The 19,945-nt window shown below is 36.3% G+C and overlaps 1 protein-coding gene across 2 annotated transcripts; it reads right to left on the reverse strand.

Moving 5' to 3' along the window:
- Positions 1–506: 506 nt before the first annotated feature.
- MLC1 (modulator of VRAC current 1) lies at positions 507–19,288 on the reverse strand. Of its 2 annotated transcripts, none has more exons than XM_062634219.1 (12): positions 19,150–19,288; positions 18,275–18,458; positions 16,070–16,159; positions 13,761–13,814; positions 13,571–13,672; positions 7,940–8,041; positions 6,938–7,009; positions 6,362–6,478; positions 5,389–5,445; positions 4,183–4,305; positions 2,578–2,745; positions 507–1,074 (listed from the first exon to the last, which is right to left on the reverse strand). In XM_062634219.1, the coding sequence occupies exons 2-12, from the start codon at positions 18,452–18,454 to the stop codon at positions 1,000–1,002; spliced, it is 1,140 nt and encodes a 379-aa protein (XP_062490203.1). In that variant the 5' UTR covers positions 18,455–18,458; positions 19,150–19,288; the 3' UTR covers positions 507–999. The 2 variants fall into 2 exon arrangements, with proteins under 2 accessions (XP_062490203.1, XP_062490204.1); XM_062634220.1 differs by lacking the exon at positions 19,150–19,288 and adding an exon at positions 18,975–19,055.
- Between the last annotated feature and the right edge of the window lie 657 nt (positions 19,289–19,945).

Below are 19,945 nucleotides of genomic sequence, written 5' to 3' on the forward strand. Positions count from 1 at the left end.
ATGTCTAGAATCTCTCACAAACTACCAATAAAAGGATAAAACCAGAAAAGCAATGAAAACACCCCACTAACTTATCAGCAGCTATTTCCCTAGTTACACCAAAAAGCCTATTAACATGGAAATTTCTATAGCACTCAAATTCTACATGATCACACATATAATTCAACTAGGAGGAAAAGGCAGTTTGTATGGGGGATATCCCCTGTTTAAGGGCAGTTAGGTTATGTCAGTTTTAAGGATAGTTAGGAAAATAAATAAATGAAAAGTAACATACCAAAAAATACATTTTTATATATGAAAATACTCTTTCAATATCAGTATTATCTCCTGCTATTTGGCCAATCGCTTCTATTTGTTTTTCTGGGCGTTTTTTGGCTAGTAGATGTTGTGGCTTGTCCTCACAGTAAAAGCCCCTTCCCTCTTTAACAGTCCAGAAATGGGAGCTTAATGGGAGAGAATATTCTGCTTTCACCTCTCCAATTCAAATGTCAACCCACAGTCTTGAATTTCCACATAATAAAGACTTTTATTTATATAAAAGCAATGACATGCAAAACAACTTTACAACTCCTACAAAAGTGAAGTATAAGCAAAAATATCAATCATGACTTGTACTCATAACTTTACAAAAGCATTTATCAGTTACCCTGACTGCATAACTGCAGTTATAACAATCTCCTGCAAACACGTGAAGCCTACTACATACTGCCATATTTTACTTTGCCATCAGCATAAATCCATGACTCATTATCTTTTTTGTAAAGGTATCTTGTAAAGCAACACTAGAATACAGATACCAACAGAAGATAGATGTGTTAAAAATATTATCAATATATTTAAAAATTATTAGAGAGACACATTATTTACTGTATTATTCCTTGGTTCCTACTGCTGTAACTATATTGCTGATAATATACTGAAAAGTTTATAAGCCTTAATTCAAACAGTTGATTTACTGTACTGGGTTGTACTGTATAGTCTGTGTTTGCAGAATCCAAACTACTGAGCCATCTGCACCACAACTGCTTTCCAGGCTTTGTCTTTATCAAAATCCTTTAAGGTATTACTGGAAACCTGAAAGTAAACAAATTTCAGACAAATGGAAATGTGAAACAGTGCTTTGGTTTAAAAGCAAAGTTCAAGCAAATACATATCTGAGAGAAGCTAGGGGAATGTAAACATGAATAGTTACAGAGCTGACAGATTATTCTATGCATTGTAAACTGCATAATTTTGTAAATTACATAACACATATTTATGATGCAAAACTTAATAGCATACATTGCATTATACTTGAGACATTTGGGACAAACAAGCTTGGCCAAATATCTATTTTAAACATATAATTTGAGCCATTTTTTCAAGTTTTTTTCCAAAATGTGTCTGAAAGCACTAGCACCTAAATCTCTGAAGACTGACCTGAAGTCAGAAGTACCTGAAGTCAGAAGTACTCCCTACAGTGCAACTGATGTAAGATTTACCTACGTACATACAAGCAAGCTAAGGTCTTCACAACAACTTCATCTGTTACATTATTCATGTGTTTAAATACTAAAAGGTAAGCAAAAAGGTGTTGCTATCCTAGACAAAATGCTCCTTTTAGCATTTAACTCACACACAGTTTCTCAGTGATTCACAAACTAGCAGTACTTTCAGAAACAATCCCCCAAATAAATCTATTTAGCTGTGCCATGCCCTACATTCCAAACTATGAGTTGCAGGAGTGCTTCATCCTTCATGCAGAACGTAACTCTCAGGACACAGATAGAGAACACAGGCAAGCTACACCGAATGCTCTAGCAACCTGAAGGGACATAAATCCACAGCTTCCGCTTTCCATTACCAGCTGTATAATGACTTAATTTCAGTCTCTGTTCTCAATGCTTTCTATCCAGTGCTGTTTCAAGGCAGATGCGCTTTCTAGCACAGGGACTGAATCCAGCACACTCTCTGGTGCTGGGCCATGCAGTAAGCATCCAGCTAACTTGAGTTACTCTCCCCTAATCTTTAAGGATATGGTGCTTTGCTCCATACAGCAGAGGTGAGGAAAGCCTAAGGGCTACAGTGCTGTGCTAGGAGATGGGTACAGTTAACCTATGCATGCTGAAGAAAGCTGGGTTCCCCCAATCCCTGAAATAGCACTCCAGGCCCAAACGACTACATGAAAAGTGGTAACAGTAACACTGGCACCACCATGCTCTAAAAAGTATTCGCCATATCTGTGTCTGAAATGATAGCTTGAACATGTAGTTGCAGAAGGGAAGTGGAAGGAAATCAAATCTGATCTTGAGACCTGGGATTCCAGGTACGCTTCTCTGCGCACTACTTCGTACTGTCCAGCACAGGCAGCCACTCACTCAGCTTGCCCACTGCTGTTCCTACTCTCCAGATTCCTAACTCTTCCCATTTGAAGTCTGGGGAGATTAAGAGCACTAACTCAGCTTAGTAAATTCAACATTGAACATTTTCACAGTCTTATAGACCAGCTTTTCAGTTTGATCTGAATTAAGTAACCCAAAGCACTAAAAAAAAATAAAATACAGGTTTTTAGATTTTATAATGAGTATAAATACATACCTCTGTTGCTCTGAATTCCTGTTTTTTAACCTGTGATGCTGTCCATGACGAATCGTGTAGTTTCATTTTTGTCTTGTAATTTACACACTGTATTACAGTTCCAATAGTAAGGCATGCCTGAATTAGCAGCATCAACATCAGAAGCAACAGAAGTACATCATACGATTGCTGAAAACAGATAAGAATATGTTGTTAACTACTCGAATAAAGTATTTTCTGCTGTTCCTAGCTCCATATTCTTGGGATTTGTATCTAGATTTCATTTTTTAACTCAAATTATATGTTACAGTTTATTGCAACGTGAAGCTTTAATTAAAATTTGAATGCCCAAGTTTGCTCAAAGTAGAACAGATCAGTAATTTTTAGCAAAATGTTAATTTGACAGATGATCTTTTCCTCTAGAAATAGAACAGAATTGAGAAAACCATTCTCAAATATATAGAGCCTCGCTGCTGGTTCTGTCCTGAGCAGTGTCACAGCTGGCCCTGTGCCTTGCTGGCTCTGACCCTTCCCTGCTGACCTGAATTCCTGGCTGACCTTGGATCTGCCACACTACTATGGACTTGTCTGGCAATCACTGAACTAGTGGCTGAACCTGCTTGTCCACACCTGCCTTGTTTTTCTTTTTTTTTTGGGGTACTGCAGGACTGCACAAGGAGGTCACTGCCCTTGTCTGCCTTGCTGCCACCTTCTGCTCCATTGTTCACTCTCCTTTGCAGAGCAGCTCTCACTGCATTCAGACAAGAAGTAGCCTAAGAATGTAAGAAATGCTCTGCAGGGTCACACCAACTGTCCAGTGTTCTGTCTCCAACATGTGCAACAGGAGAAGCTATTTACAGAGAACATGTAAGCTGTGGCCACTTCCTGAGGTCCAACAACATGTTATGCTCCTCCAGTAACAGAACAGGATCACATACTCCAAAGCTGGTTTTCCAGTCCCTAAGATCTCAGTCTAATAAACATTTTCTCTCTCCTAAAATTGCAAGACTACTTAAGGACTAGCATGTACTACGAGTCAAGACTCTTACTGACACTATTTTAACCCCCATAAATGCTCCCTTGGCCATCACTTTCTTCAAAGAGCTTTGCTAAACACTTTGATGGTAAAGCCCTAGAAAGCTCTTCAGCAATGCACAGGTAACACTTCATAATGAAATGCCTTAAGATTTGCAAACTTTTTTTTTTTCTCTGCCTCAATCTAGGCTTTAGAATGATTTCAGGTATAAGCTTACAATCCCAACTGTTGGTAGACATCCTAAGAAACAGGAAAAATACATTCCTCAAGTGAATCCAGAATCTGTAATTTATATACTATGAATTTATAAAAACCTCAAGGAGTCCAGCATATTACATTTTATTTTTACTGATTCTTTAGAATAATATCCCATTTCTTTAAAGCTGTAATTTGGGGGGGGGGGGGGGGTCTACAATATTTAACATACATAAAATTTTATCATTAGTTAAGTAAGAGCTCTGAATAATTTCTGTAACATTTTAGCAATCTTTATAATGCAGTACCTCGTCTTCTTATACTTCCTAATTCATTCTTGTGTTGCTACTGTAATAGACAGATGTTAGTTTTTTCAATTGCATAAAAATACATACTTTAACAGCAGGTGGATAATTTTTAAAGATGTCAACAACTTGCATGATACTGAAGGATAAGTATGCAGAAGCAGTAAACAACAATGGAGAGGTAACACTGCTGATGGCAATCAGAACCTCAACCTAAAAAAGGGTAATAAATGTTAAACAAGAATAAAAACAAAGTTAGCATTTTGGTTTGTAAGCTACATCTCCTTGAAGTAAGCATAACAGAATTGTGTAAATATATGAGACTAATATTAAAAGTCATCCACACTGCATGGAGATACAGAAGCAAGCTTTGAATACATTAAGTTTTCTAGGCAAAATACTGTTGTTTTGTAATTCATTTTTCATTTAATATGGATGATGGGGTTTTTGTTTGCTTTTAAACGTTTCTTTTATATGCAGATAGAAGAAGCAATACCCAGTTTAGAGCACCAGCATAGAAGCATCATGTATTCTTCAGCTTGTATGCAGTAATGAGAATTAACAGCAGATATTGCAGACTTACAACTTAAAATAACTATGTAAATAAGTTTGAGTGCTTTGAGGCAAATATTGTACTGCTGTACAATAGCAGCCGAGTTCTCATTCAAATATCATCCCCACAGGGTCAAATTCTCACTTCAGTTGTGGTTACGCACAATTATTGAATTAAATATGGTTACATGACTATTACTTAGAACAGATGTTTTAAGGAGGCCTAACTACACATCTGGGACAGTCAAGGAATAAATGCATTCTACTGAACATTGTTAGTCCTTGTTGCTAGTCCTGCAGATGAAGAACTTCTTTAAAATGCGTTCTAGGTCCAGAGAACCCTGCACACCTCATTTTTTTCTTTTAGAAACCACAGCTCTTAATGAAAGGAGAATAGAACAGAAAGGACCTCAGCTCTGGAGCATGAACACAGTTCTGGCCATACCATGAGGTATGTTGCTTTCCTATCATAGTGTCCATTCCCAAAGAGCCAGTTTAAAAAAAAAAAACAAAACAACAGACCTTTGAATTATTTTCTAGAATTGGTGGAAACAAGTCTCCAAAAGACATACTGGATTTCTTTTCAGGAATATCAGCTTACACTCATGCTACCTATTTCTGTCATTTTTTGTGTAAGTAACTAAAAACAAGTGAGCAAATATGATTAATGCTCACTTACCACAGGCAAACTTTCTTAGCATTATTCCACTCTAATGACAAAATCAAAGAATTTTACACACTTACCAGACATTTACTTGGATACTCAGCAGCTACATGACTTGCAATAGCACTTGGAAAGCACTAATAAAAAAAGTGTAAAAAAATATTTACATACTTGAAAATCACAAAAATTACAACTGAGTTACAGTAATTCCCACCAGTCACAAACCACATCCTACACTTCCTGAAAAGGTAAAACTATATAGACTTATTATGACAGTATTAGAAATCAATTAATCAAATGAAGATAAAACTAATCTTCACTTCTTAACTTGCATTTAATGAGCACCATGTATTAAAACTACACATATGAAATATGATTATCCTCAAAACCTGACACTTCTACATAAAAATCTAACGAACCATACTGAACTTTGTTAATTCTGAATGCTGAAAAACCTGTTTATTATCTTTTCTACTTCATGCTGAGGGATTTTCCAGATATAGGAGCCATATATAAATCTAACGGTCACTGTCTTCTTTCTCAACTGGTTCAATCTGTGGCAAGCAGGGCAGCACAGCATCTGTTAGAATCCACTGCTCCTAGCTACAGGCTGTTATTAGTGACAATGGTTACCAAGCACAGTCTCAAGCTTTTAAGACAGTTAAGGCTGACAGGCTAAAGACAATGTTCTAAGGATTCTACCACACTGAAACTACACTCAACTTTTATTTTATAGCCTGAAATATCCTAAAACCTAGGATTTGGATATACTTCACTTCTAATATCCTTGTTATACAGCTCATTTCCATTTTACTGAACTGAGGACTGAAAATGTATCAAAATATTTGATAAGAAACAAATCACTGTAAATCAAAATAGAACAAGTGTATTGCATGAGTACATTAAGTATATTGAAGCACTAATTCATTTGGTTAGCAGCAAGTGCCAATTACTATTAAGGCCAAATAAATATTCCAGTAGGGAAAGGGGAAAAAGAAAAAAAGAGGTCAAAGACATTGTTTTAAAAGAGTACCTTCATTTTGCACTACTTACAGCAACTAAAATCCAAAAGAATGTTACTGAAAGATATGGACCTGAGACTAGAACATCCATATTCAAAGCAATTATTCCACCAAATACTGATGAAATTCCTATAATCACCTCAATCACCTAAACCAAAGAAGAGCACACAAATTATTAAAAGTGCATTTGAACACCAAATTTCCTATTCGCACATAGAAAGGAACTCACTGGGAGAAAAAAATGTGTTTGTGCTATTAGCTATATATGAAGTCAGTGTTCTTCAGATGTAAAATATAGCAAAACTCCACCTGACTTAAGTGAAAATAAGATCAGCCTCATTATACATAATTATGCTCTCATTTATTAGCTCCACTGAACAAGAGCTCCATTTATACTATTCATCCTTAAGTCATTACATTGTTTCATTCCTATTACCCATGGCTGTTGTTATATTTATCTTGTAATATTCTAAAAAGGAATATTTTCTTGTCCTTGTTCTTACTTTAAAAAACTTATGCTGATTTTTTTCTAGCTTTAAAGCACCTTAGCACTTAGGAAGATGAAAGAACAAATTGATTTAATGAAAGAAAACAACACTGTTCTTACCGAGTATGACTTCAGAATTCGAGTAGGAAAGCTGACATTGCTCAAAACGATTGTACTGTCATATGCAGTATTCTAGAGGGGAATAAAAAAATCATGATCAAAAAATATACAAAGCAATACATTTCTTTCTAATATCCTGTACAACCTGTTACAGACCCTAATGGTGGCATGCAGTGTCTGGCTCATGAGAGATTACGGTGACATAACATGATGTTCACCAGTGCTAGACCACATCAATCACATTAAAACAAATAAGGTAGTCCCAGATTAGCTGTTGCACAACCACCATTCAACAATCAAATATTGTCATCTCGTCTCCCCTTTCCACCTTAAACACACATACTTTCTTCCTGAGCTTTCAGATTTTACTGATGTGGTTAAGCAGCAACTTAAGGAGGTCAGGACATTAGGTGAGTTATATCTAGCAAGCAAGGCTTCCACTGGAACACAAAATGACATGGCACATTTGCTTCATTATTACCTAAAAGAACTACTGCTGTGTAAAAATGAGGGTGGAATCTGGGAGAGCACTTGTGACTAAAGAAACTTTCACCTATTGCTCCAAATCCTGAGCCAATATTCATTGTGGTATACATGACAAATACTATCTCCACTTCAGGCTTCGAAAAGGCATCTCTTGTATAAATAGAAGTCACAGTACTCTAATGTTTCATACAGCATTAAGTTTTGTTCTACAAAACAGAAATAAAACATCTGCCAGGCCACAAGATATTCAAAGAACCCAGTCCTGTATAATTTCAACAAGACATTTTGCACAGGACCCATTACACAGCTAAAGATAGAATATACTATTACTGTTTAGTACAGTACTTTTATTTATTCTTCAAATCTAGTTTAACCACATAATATGAAGTATATACTGGAGTTGCCAGTAACTTGTCTAAGTATGTGATACAGGAAAATCCAGTACTTGTTAACACACAAAAAAATAAACCCAGAAAGACATTTTTAAAGACATTTTTAATCCTTAAAGATACCTACTTTCTTTCTCGTACAGCAGTCTTCGGTAGACCTAGCTGAAATGATCACAGTAGTTGCCATGAAAATTTCCAGCAGAATAAGTAGAATCAAGTTGAAATTTATCTGTCAGTAAAATCCCAGACATAAATGAGTTACATATTTTATATTAAAAATAAAGGAGGGGGCAGGGTCTAGCAGGATTCAGGAGGCTGTCAATTTTCTGTGACATTCAGACATATCTATTAATTAAATATCTTGCTGTTTTCTTTGTTCTTGATGAATTTCTAAGACAACACTTATCTGTCTACATAATGCCCAGAATGCACCTCCTAATAAATTAACATTTATTTGAATATTCTGCCTGAAAATTGTATCACTGTCTTCCAGTAGAGCACTTAATGACAATGGGGTGATTGCTGGGTACATCTGCATTTTGCAAGACCTTCCATGTGAAACCGGAACACTGCAGGAGATCTTGGAAGATTCACAGGAACAGAAAGAGGACAAACAAAAGCAAGCCTGAGTAGCCCAGGTGCTAAGGCAATCCATTGCAACGGGGAAAGAGCGTCACAGGATCCTAACCCGTATGCTGTAATCCAAGTGGTGCAATACACTGTCTAATGCTGAATGACTGCACAATACAAGGAACTGGGCCAAGAATCCTAGGTCTGTGCTCTACCTAGTCCTAGCAGAACACTGATGAATACTCTTAGTGCCACCAAAACTCTTGCAGGTCTAACACACTACAATATTGAAACATGGATGCTGCCATTCCTCCTGGCATCTTTCTCATCTTCAGGAGACAACTAGTGAATGTAACACCTAATATTTCTCTTTGGTTCCTTATTATCTCATGAAAGAGGCAGACACATGGGCTGAATCATTTTCTAGAGACACACAAGTTAAGCAGTAGAATCTCCCTCTTGTCTTCAAAACCACCATGTTTTTCCACTGGCAGCCCAAGAAAACATTTGGTGGTTAGTTCAGGCCATTGGGCAAAGTACCACAAATTTAGGGACAACTGGCTCCATCCAGAACCTATACAATTACAGCAAACCATTGTTGAATGACTTAGAACAAAATTAGATTGCTCCTTCATGTCAGACCTGCTTTATAGATGACTGAATTTCAGTTTTTCTCTGGCATGTATCTTGTAGCACATGTATTTTGAAAAAGAACGTAAGTGGCAGATTTGAGAGGCTTTTGGGGGCATTGAAAACCATCCTTCTCAGGAAATCATAACTAGAACTATGTGCCTTGCATTACACAACACAATGTACAGTTGTACTAGAGGCATTAACAGCAATAAATGTCATAGCAGTAAGCTTCTAGGGAAAGTGCTGGCATAAAGAATGAAGATATTATTTGGCAAAAGGTGCCAAACATGTGGCCTGCAGAACAATTTAATCCAGCATGTAAATTCCTGTGATTTGGATGTGTTTTGACACATAGTGCTGGTACTGATGTGGGCCAGCAAGGCCACGCTGTACAGTGCAGTGCCAAGGGAACATACAAGTTTGAGTCCAGCACTGTAACTACATGGATTGACTAGCTCCTTTAGTGCTATGTATAGGAAGTAAATAACAGAAACTGGCAAAGTAACAGTAAATAAATCAAAAATTTTAATTTAACTTTTATCTTTCCAACATGTTTTCTTCTGATACGACATGTCTAGAGTCAGAAACAGCCTTCCACTTGTAAAATTAGTTCAATGCCTCTAGACAAAAATGAAAATATCTCCAGTTTTGGAGTTTAGGTGGTTTACTTGTTCTGGTTTGTTGCTTGTTGTTTGTTTGTTATTTTTTTTAACACAAATACAACTAAAGCTAGAAGTACTTCTTTATACCATCTGTAACAATGGGAAATTCAACGTTAGATTTTTAAGCACTGAAGAAAATTCTCTCTACAACTACCATTGTACATAAAATCTACCACTGGATACAGAGAACCAAGTAAACTGTGTCCCTAATCCTCTTCCATGACTAAGGAAAATGCAAGTGCAACTGGGTAGAAAGTAGTAGATTAGCAAAACTAATCCAACTTACTCTGAATCTGCACCAGGTATTAAAAACATGGCTCTCTGAAACTGTATGAAAAGGTTGAATTAAATTTCAAATTTAAATCATTTAAAGTTCAATGTAGTTGCTTACATATATACTTTTGATATGATTTAAGATATCCTACAGATGTTTGAAGACAACTGCACAGGTCTGGCAAATAATGACAAGTGACCTAAAGGAGACTGAAGCCTTCTTGGACCAGTGGCTGGAGCAAGGCAGGACAAGTGAGCACATACCTAATGGAGACAAATGCTTATGGTCAGGTAACCAAATCAAGCACCTGTGCTCCAGTATCTGTGTGCACCCACATTGCCTACACTTCCACTACTGCCAGTGGAGACCCAGTCTACACACACAAGAGGGGAAACCACAAAAGCTACTGGACAAACCAGTTGCTAGAGGTGAGGTTCAATTATACTGGCTGCTAATGCCATTTGAAATACTCGAGCATATTGGACATGCCTGCATAAATGGGATGTATGACACAAAATTGATGGGACAATCCCACCTACCCAGACTAGAAGAAGCACTCAGGCAGAATATGTCACAGCATTTTTAAAATGAGAGATATCTAGGTTCAGGTCACAGAATCCTGCCTTAGCCATCTATGCCAAGGCAAACAAGACTGTATTGCAGAGCCCCAATGACTGTATCATCTCGACTACAATGGAGGTACAGACACTTAACTCGCCAGGGGACAATAAATGTATGTACTCAATTTGGAGTTAATTTGAATTCTGTTCAAGATCTGGACACTTTCAGTTGCAGTGGCCAGCATGCACAAGGTTCCACTCATTTTCAGCTATCAGGCTTCCTGCTGAGAGCTGGGAAGTAACCGAATGGCAGCAGTGACAGTTTATATCTACCCATTCTATCCATCCTTCACATCTATCGCACACTAACTACAGAACTGCACCCTACTGGAATGGTGTCATAGAGTCACAGCCTAGGACGTGTCTTGTACCTTGCATTCCATTTATCTAAAGTAATTTTGTAGAGTTATCCATCAAGATAAGTAACACTAATGAAGAATTACCCAGGTTGTTTATAAGGAGGGTGGGATGGGTGTTAAATGTGAATTGCCTTGATTGGATAGACTTAACCTTTTTATGAGTCTTACTGCTTTTAAACTACAGGCAGTGATTTCACATCAGACCAAGTATTATTTTCTTGTGCAGTTTCCCATGGGGAGGGAAAATAAATGCGATGATGAAAGAACATTTAGAGATGGTATCCTACATTTTCTTTGTACCACATGGGTAATGGAAAACAGCTGGCAGTGAGCTGCCAAGCAGTGAGACTGTCCCACTGAAACAGGATCCTTCAAAGAAGAGGGTCAGCACCATGAGTAACTCTTAACTCAGAAAGTTTCAAAAAGTCTTCAGAGCCAGCTTTGCACAGTTATCTTGACATATCTTTGTTCAGTGATCAATGACATGGCATGGGCACGCAATCAGGAGTGAAAAAAATTAAAACCACAAAACCAAAGATATCTTGTGTATGCTATTGCAGACAACTAACATTTTAACATTTGCCACAGAGAGAATTTGCCTTGTTATAAATTGTCACTTTTCCAGTCTAACATAACCTTTTTTCAAATGGTTTCGTCTGCCTTGAAAATACAAAAGCTTTTAATATTTAAAAATAGAAAATGCAAATTTTTATGCAATCTAAAAACTACTCACTTCAAAAGTATGCAGCTGAAGTTTAGCCCTTACACCCAGCGCCAGCTCAAAGCTTCTCAAAAGCATATGCAAAACTGATTTTATCACACTGGGACTATTTCTTTGATATAAGAAACTGCTGTGGTGGCAAAATGCATCCTTTGGGCCCACCTTTCCTGAGCAGACATAGCCCTCCACTGTCCCAACAGCACTGTGATCCTGTCTACCAGGGGAAAGGAATGCAAAGGGTCTAGTAGTCTCTAGTCGTACTTCTCTTCTGGTTTCTCCCAGAGTGCTTGGACTGGTTTCTAATATTTGAACTCTCTACCAAGAAAGAGAAGGAAAAGGGAAAAGGCAATACCCCCAAGTCTGTCTTCTGATTACTTCAGTTCCAACAGCCTAAGACACTTGAGGCGGCAAATGCATGAACTGCTACACTAGCAATAAGCTAGGAAAGGCTGTGCAAAGAATTGACTGGTGTAAGCTGTCCTGAGATACACACAGAACGCAGGGGACCATGACATTGTCCCATCAAACACAGGGCAAAACTGCCACCTGTAAAGCCAGTACTACTTGAATTCAAGTGATCTGACTGTCCAGAGTGCTAAATCTTCACAGCTCTCCTTGACTGCAGAATTCCACCTCTCTGAAAATTAGGCTAGCTGCACAGATAGACATGTGAAGCTAAACTTAGTTATCTAATTTAAAATGCAGGTTTGTAAGTATTGGCCTAATATACTGCACTTCCTAAAGGAAAGTAAACACAGTTAATTTAAAAGTTCAGCTTCTGTGATGGTATTAAAATAGCACAAATAACTCCAAAGCAGACTCTATCTCTGCACTGGTTTGCAATGAGAAAAGTCTTTCATTACTAACACTAATTCAAATTTGCTGTATTATTATAGGGATCCTTTATTACTGCTGAGCTCTTGGTTTCAACAACAGCTGATATGATGGGAGAACTGAACAACAGCACATGAGAGTAGTCATTAACCTTTATATGAAATGTATGCCAGTGTGCTGAGGACTGCTCTTCTGCGATAGTCTTATTATGAATATTCATCAATAATAATGATAATACCTATCACTATGTTATATACTCATACATGTAATAGCCTTACGTAGTACAGAGGTCTCAGGACATTTTACCATAGCAAAAGAAAGAAAAGAAGTAACAAAACCACCCTATAGCTCTACTGTTCTGCTCAGACTACCAATGCTTGTGACTCAAACACAGTTAACTCTTCCCAGCATGAAATATGTGTGCTTCAAATGACAAAACTGCTTCATTCTCTTTGTTGATGATGTATAAGAAAAATGTTCATCAAAAGTTCCTTTGCTGGTGGCCTCATAAACAAAACTATCCACTAAAGAAAATCCAGGAAAGGATTGTACTTAATCTGATGATTAAATGTCCTGGAAGCAGCACTGTTTGGACATATTCTCATTTCAGTACAATTCATCCCTAAAAGCTGGCTAATCTACAAATGAGCTACTAATTCATTTTCCATTTTCTCTTCTGAATCCACTCTTTCAAAAAAAAACCCAAACAAACAAAAAAACACACCAAAACTTGCTATAGCCAGTAGAAAAATAAAGTCAGTGAATAAAACTGGATCACGTTTGAAGATTTAATTCATGGGTTTGAACTTTGAATACAAGACAGGAAAGTTGTTTCCATATTTATCTCCTCTAAATTATCTGCATCATGTGTCTTTTAGACATGTAAGTTTTCATCTCCAATGTCAAGTTTCCAATCTTGCCTTACTCAGAAAAGTAAAGTTACTCCTAGATGAACTCCTCATAGACTAAAGCAGGAATATCAGGGTGCTGACAACGTAATTATGTGTAATATCCACCCACCTCCCACCACCCTTTTTTTAACAAAAATCAACGTAGCATAATTAGGAATTGTTTCAGTAACTTACATTTATAGCTGATGGATTGAGGACAAGTTTGCATCCAAACCAAATTAAACATGTTGTTGTAACAGCAAATGTAGAGACAAACAAAATTTGAAAATTGGGTATCTGAAAAAAAGTTTCAGAATGGGTTTCTTTCTCATTTTAACCACCAGGGGCGAGTGGGGGGAGATAACTGATAGTAAAATATACTTACCACATTAATTTTATTCCTTGCTATAGCAAAGCTCACAACTGCTGAAGGAATACACTGGAAAAATGAAAACAGAAGACTAGTAGGATATTCTGCACAAAGGTTTTTATACATATTTCTATACATACATTTATTTGGTCTGAATTCATATTTCACTTGGAGAAAGAGAAGATCACAAACTCTGAGGGAAGTTTCACTCTTGTCTGAGCTCATTAATTATAACCAGTGGATTCCGTATCCATCCATATCCCTCCACACCCCTCAGTTTTGACTAGCTACCCAGAACAATGTGATGAGTAAAAGAAAGAAAGTCTTTCATGAGGCTTCTCATGCCTTTGTTGGTTTAAATTAACTCTAGAAGGCCTAGAGATCTGCGAGCAAAAGAAAAATACCTGCTACTCCCAAACTGGGCCTCCAGACTATTTTAAACAGACAAAGTCATAGTTGTGTAAGTTAAAATTTGGCCAGTCTCAACACAGCTCTGAAGAACTTTGTAAAAACTGATCTATTGAGTCAAAATACACTCTAAGAATTGTGCCTGGGATCTCCACTATGTTCACTAGGAACTGCGTTTCTAAACTTAAGGGCAGAGCTTAAGAGCATTAGTGCTTAAGGGCATCAGTGCTTAAGGACATCAGAACTTAAGGGCATTAGTGTTCAGATGTGTGTAAAGATGTCTGCAAAGACATCTGTAAAGAAATACAGCATTTTTTATATAATTCATTATTTAACATGAAATATGATATTTTTAGTTGAATATATTTTTATTTTTCTTATTAGAATTGTTGTAACTTTATGAATTTGTGTAAGATAGAGTTGGACCTGTAATGGTACTGTATCTATTGTGGTGGGCAATAGCTAAGGGGTATAGAAATTGCTTTGTAAAACTTTTCACTTAGGCATAGTTTTTCCATTTAGCTCTGCCCTTAAGTTTAGAAACACGGTTCCTACTGAACACAGTGGAGATCCCAGGTACAATTCTTAGAGTGTATTTTGACTCAATAGATCAGTTTTTACAAAGTTCTTCAGAACTGTGTTGAGACTGGCCAACAATGGAACCACTATAACTTGATTAATATCAACATTTAAAGTCCTTGGCAACACTTCCCTAATGCCTAAATGACCTGTACTTAACATAATTAAAACATCTTTTAATGTCCTGGACACCCTAGGGTCTCAGGAACACTATGTGACTATGTTTAGGCAACCAAATCTTACTACTAATCAAGATGTTTAAGTAAGTCTAGAGAGCAATTCAGCTCATGCTGAACTAGATACTTAGTGGCCAGCTGGCTATACAGCTTTCTAGGCTCTTACAACTATATTGACTCCAAAATCCAACAGTAAGAGCTGTACCATCTTGCTCACAGACATCCAAATGTGCACATCTTCATCCATAGCAAGGCTTTCAAACCCAACATGATAACCTTCTGCATCTGCCAGATCTTTGGAAATTCTCAATAAATACAAAGTTCAAAGATACAAGATTTGGGGCAGAAAAAAAGACATCTCAGCAACTAACATTGCAGAGAATAACACATCAGTGAAGATACTAACATCAAAAATTACTTCAACTTTATTCTAACATCTCTAGCAGAAACATAAGCAGCAACTTACTCACTGCTGGGACATGTTTAAGTAAAACATTAGTATTGCACCTAACTTAAAACAAATCTGCAAATCAAGTTGTGAAAATAACAATGACAGAACAGAATCCTGCCATGAACAAAATATGTACATCAGACTCATCTGATGCACACAGATCTGTAGATCAAGCATATATACGTATAGTAAGAAAAAAAAGGAGTCCCTAAAAATATAGTAAAAAATACTGGACTTTGGAAAATGTCAGACATTTTTAAAGCATATTTTACTAATAAAATAATAATATTCAAGAGAACTTTAGTCTGCTTCAGTACTTGGATATTACAGCAAAATAAACTGAATAAGTAATACTTCAAAATACAATCTGAAATACATTCTGATTACAGTTAGCCAGGAAATTCCCCAGATAGATAACAATGCAAAAATTTGTAAAACTTTTTTAGAATCAGGCACAAAAAAAACGTTCATGTAGTTAACTACTCCATGCCAATGGTGAGCTGGTTAACAAAAATGGGAGCACAAACCAGTTGTCTTTATGACAACCTTTATTCCTTTAACCATGAGATGAAAACTCTTTTAATGAATAGAATTAAATCGTCCATGAGGTTAGTAGTAAAAAGACAGAATAAAAGATAATAAACCTACAAAAATTATTTACTATTGATTTTGCTGACAAATGGCCACAGCAAATAATTAAGAATGCTTACTGAACCTGCTGCACAACGTAAGTAATCCATTTCAGATGGAAAAATATTTCCCAGATATAGTGAAAATCCAGAAGTGATAAGGAGGCAAGTCTGCAAAGTAACAAATAAGATAAATCAATATGAATAAAATATTTTCTAAAAAAGCAACTGGTCAGATAGAAATCAGTAACTCCTTTCAAATTAAGCTACTGATGAACATTTAATAATGCAGTCTTTGTGTGAATAATTTTGAAGGAAAATATCAAAACATGCTGAGTTCTGGATATGACATTTTGCTGGTTACCAGGACTTAATACTGAACAATATAATCATGTCTGAGTCAAGCACTGTGCCCCGATTTGGCATATTCCTAATAAAAGGCTCAAAAGGTAATAGCAGTGTTCAGGCGTAAAAATGTTTCAGAAGCCTCAGCTAAACCTCTACTTTGCATTCCCTGCTTGGTTCCACCAACATTCATTAAGCATATGGGCAGCTGAGCAGTTACCAACTAGAACACAGTAACAAAAATAATATTAGGATACTTAATGATAATTTTTCAATCTACATGCCTGCCTGTCCCCAAGCTCTCTTCCTGCTTTGCTCCAGTTGCTCACCCATTAATGTTCCAACTCCTGTTCCCTTGCTAACTCTTTCTGTTTATTTCCTAACTATCAGAGTTACAATCTCAACAACAAATGATCAGTGTATTCTACTAACATTTTTCTTTTTGCTTGTCATTTCTAAGAAGGCATTTCTTTGAAGTGGCTGGGGAAGATAAGAGACAGAATAGCTTTTATTTAGGCATTTTTTCATGTTACAAAATTATGGGGGGGTCTTTAAAAAATCATTGTCAAAAAAATTACAGAAAATAAAGAGTGTATGTGTGTGTATAAGCACACACACAGGGAATTCTGGCAGACTGGAAGAACAGTATTTATAGAACACAACTTGAAATTGAAGCACAGTGAATTGTTCTGGCACAAGAACAACCCATACTAGCAGCCACGTTGATGTCACTCTACAGTTTGAAACTGTTCCCTGAAGTAGAGTTCTGTTCGCTATGACTTCTGTTGCTCAGCATACAGACTTTTTGGACACTGTCTTTCATAAGAGCTGAGGGAGATTAACTACTTGGGAGAAAACTTAAATTGGAATGGATTGGACTAGTTTATTAATAACATCGTATTTTCATTTATCCATAAAATCCATGTTTCTTGATAATATGACTTTTAGCAAATTATCATTAAACATCAGTGTTCTCAATCTTTCACAACAACTCAGTAAAAAGGAGAAAGTTAATTACAATCAGTTGTTGTCTTTGACAATTGAGAAAATTTAATGCAAAGAAAGCAGCTCTTTTGCTCTTTTTTTTAATGTAACTACATCTGAAAGGAAATCCACATTTTGCAGATTGACAGAAAGGAAAAAATGTTCAGCTGAGCCCATGAAAATAAGGCGATTCTTTTATTCAACTGTGCAAAAACAAGTAATTACTATATTAACAGCGAAATATTTCAGCTCTTAATAAAAATTGCTCTTCAAAACACATGAGCTGACACAAAAAGACCAAATTCTAATTACTATAATGAAGTTTAACTTGGCTCAGAACATGAAGGAGCACATGATGTACAGGCAAGCCCTACAATTCTAGCAGTGACACAAATCTTCACATCATCATGATGTTCATGTAAGAAACACAAGTATATACTTCACTACATGAAGAGTCTACCAAATAACTACATGACTATGGAACCCTGAAAGATTAATGCGGCAGATAAGTACCATATGTATACTTAATGCCATATTAATTTAATGACAATACTATCATGGCACGTAAAGTACTTGTAACAGTTAAAAATATGTTAAAAGAATGCATATGATCAGGATACTTTACATCCTTTACCAACAGGCACTGCTTATACATACAGATGGGTTGATATTTACCACTACCACACTTAATCTCTGTTTATGTTATATGATTAATATAAAAATAAAAATCAGCCTTCATATAGCATCTTTGATTAGTGCAATTATCTGAAGAATACCATTCATCAATTAAGCGTTACATTCTAAATTTGCTAAATATGTTCCTTTCTGTACAAACATTTATATTCAATGCTACCAGTGATGGAACTTTGAGTCCCCAAACAACATGGAACAAAACAGATTACTGGGCAGTAAGACCTCACCTACATTCTTAAATCTTGTATCATTTAAAGTACTTACTCCCATCAGCAAAGAAAAGATCCATGTTTTGTAACTAAAGCACGGATGCAGCCTTTTTGATAGCTGGAGGTCACTGGATTTGATATCTGGTATATAATTTCCATTCTCTTGTTTTCCCCGCTCCAAAGTTGGCATCCTGTCATAGCTAAATTCTTCTCTGTAACCTTCTTCCCTGGTCATAACACTTCACAAAGGCAGTTAAATAATAATAATGGAAACGTAAATGATGAAGAAAGACCAAAAATATAATTCACACAGTCAGATCAGCACTCAACTCCAGGTTGTTTACTTAAAATAAAATAAATAAAAGCAATATTTAGTAACAAGCTGTATTTACATTTCCAAATATGTAACCATGCTAAAAACTTATTTGCATATTATAAATAAATTACATCCTGTAGCAATGATTCATAACAATGCACCATTATGAATGTTTATGTATCTGTGATACCATAATAGACTTTTGTTTCAAGATCTAAGAACAATTTTGGAGGTGCTTAGTTTAAGGGTAACTAACCACAGATTTTTTATCTTCTTTTTTCTTAAAAAAAAAAAACAAAACAAAACCCCACAAACAACTCTAGGACAGAAAGCAAAGTTAAACAGGATGAGATATTAACTTCCATTTTACTTTAACACTTCTTATCGGGTATATAAAATGTCAGACTTCACTGTGAATCCGATGAACTCATATACTTACAGTAACTTAGCTACAGCAAACTGTTTCTAATTTACCCAGTATCAACCATTTCTCTCGTTCACTTAGCCCTTTTTTGTTCATCTCATTGCCAATCTGTTCAAATATCTTGAGGAGTACCTTATATTAGAATTAGGTTACTGCAGATTTTTCAACAGTTAAAAACTTTCATGCTTACCTTCAACTGAAAAGTTAACTGTCAAGTTTAGAACAGTCCTGTGAACACAGCTGCCTGTACACTTTGTGATATTCTCACCGTTCAGTGAGTCATGCCGTCTTTGAAAAGTTCTCCCTTACACTTTGGCTTTCAACAACATCTATTCAGATACGGAACAAAAGCACAGCAAGAACTTCAGTTAAGCCAGGGAACAGGGAAATGCCTCCTGAATTTTAATTAACAGAACACACTAGAAAATGACGGTACTACATTCTCATAGGGCTGCTTCCAAATCAGACCAACAAATTCAAAAAGTTTCAAGTCTCTTTTTTATTTGAGTACTATCCCTTACTTGGCATCTTCAGGAAAAACCTCCCTCACATTCTACCATTTTTAGTTATTCTACCAGCCCATGATCATATTTAACAATCAGTTCTTGTTTCAAAAGAGCAAACACTACTTACAATGCAGTTTCCCCTAAAATACACTGCAGATAAAAATTCAAGTATTCAAGTATCACAAACAGTTTGGAGGTTAGAAAGTTAAGAGTTAGAAATCTATCAAGAATATTACCTTCACTGTAGAACTCTACCTTTTTCAACTAACACTAGTTTTCTAGAGTGTCCAGATAATCCCTGCATGCTCCACTTGTGCTGACATTCATACTTACAGAACACCATGATGACTAAACAATGTATTTTAGCTCTAGCTGGCAGCAGTGACATGCAATGGCCAGTGCACGTTGGATCCAGTCCTGCTGCTTATTAGGCAATGGGAAAAAAAAAAAAAAAAAGAAAAGAATGCTTTTATCTTGAAG

This window comes from Pezoporus occidentalis, unplaced genomic scaffold (assembly GCF_034315485.1).
Source record: "Pezoporus occidentalis ecotype Australia unplaced genomic scaffold, CSIRO_AGI_Poc_V1 ctg42, whole genome shotgun sequence".
Lineage (NCBI taxonomy): Eukaryota > Metazoa > Chordata > Aves > Psittaciformes > Psittacidae > Pezoporus > Pezoporus occidentalis.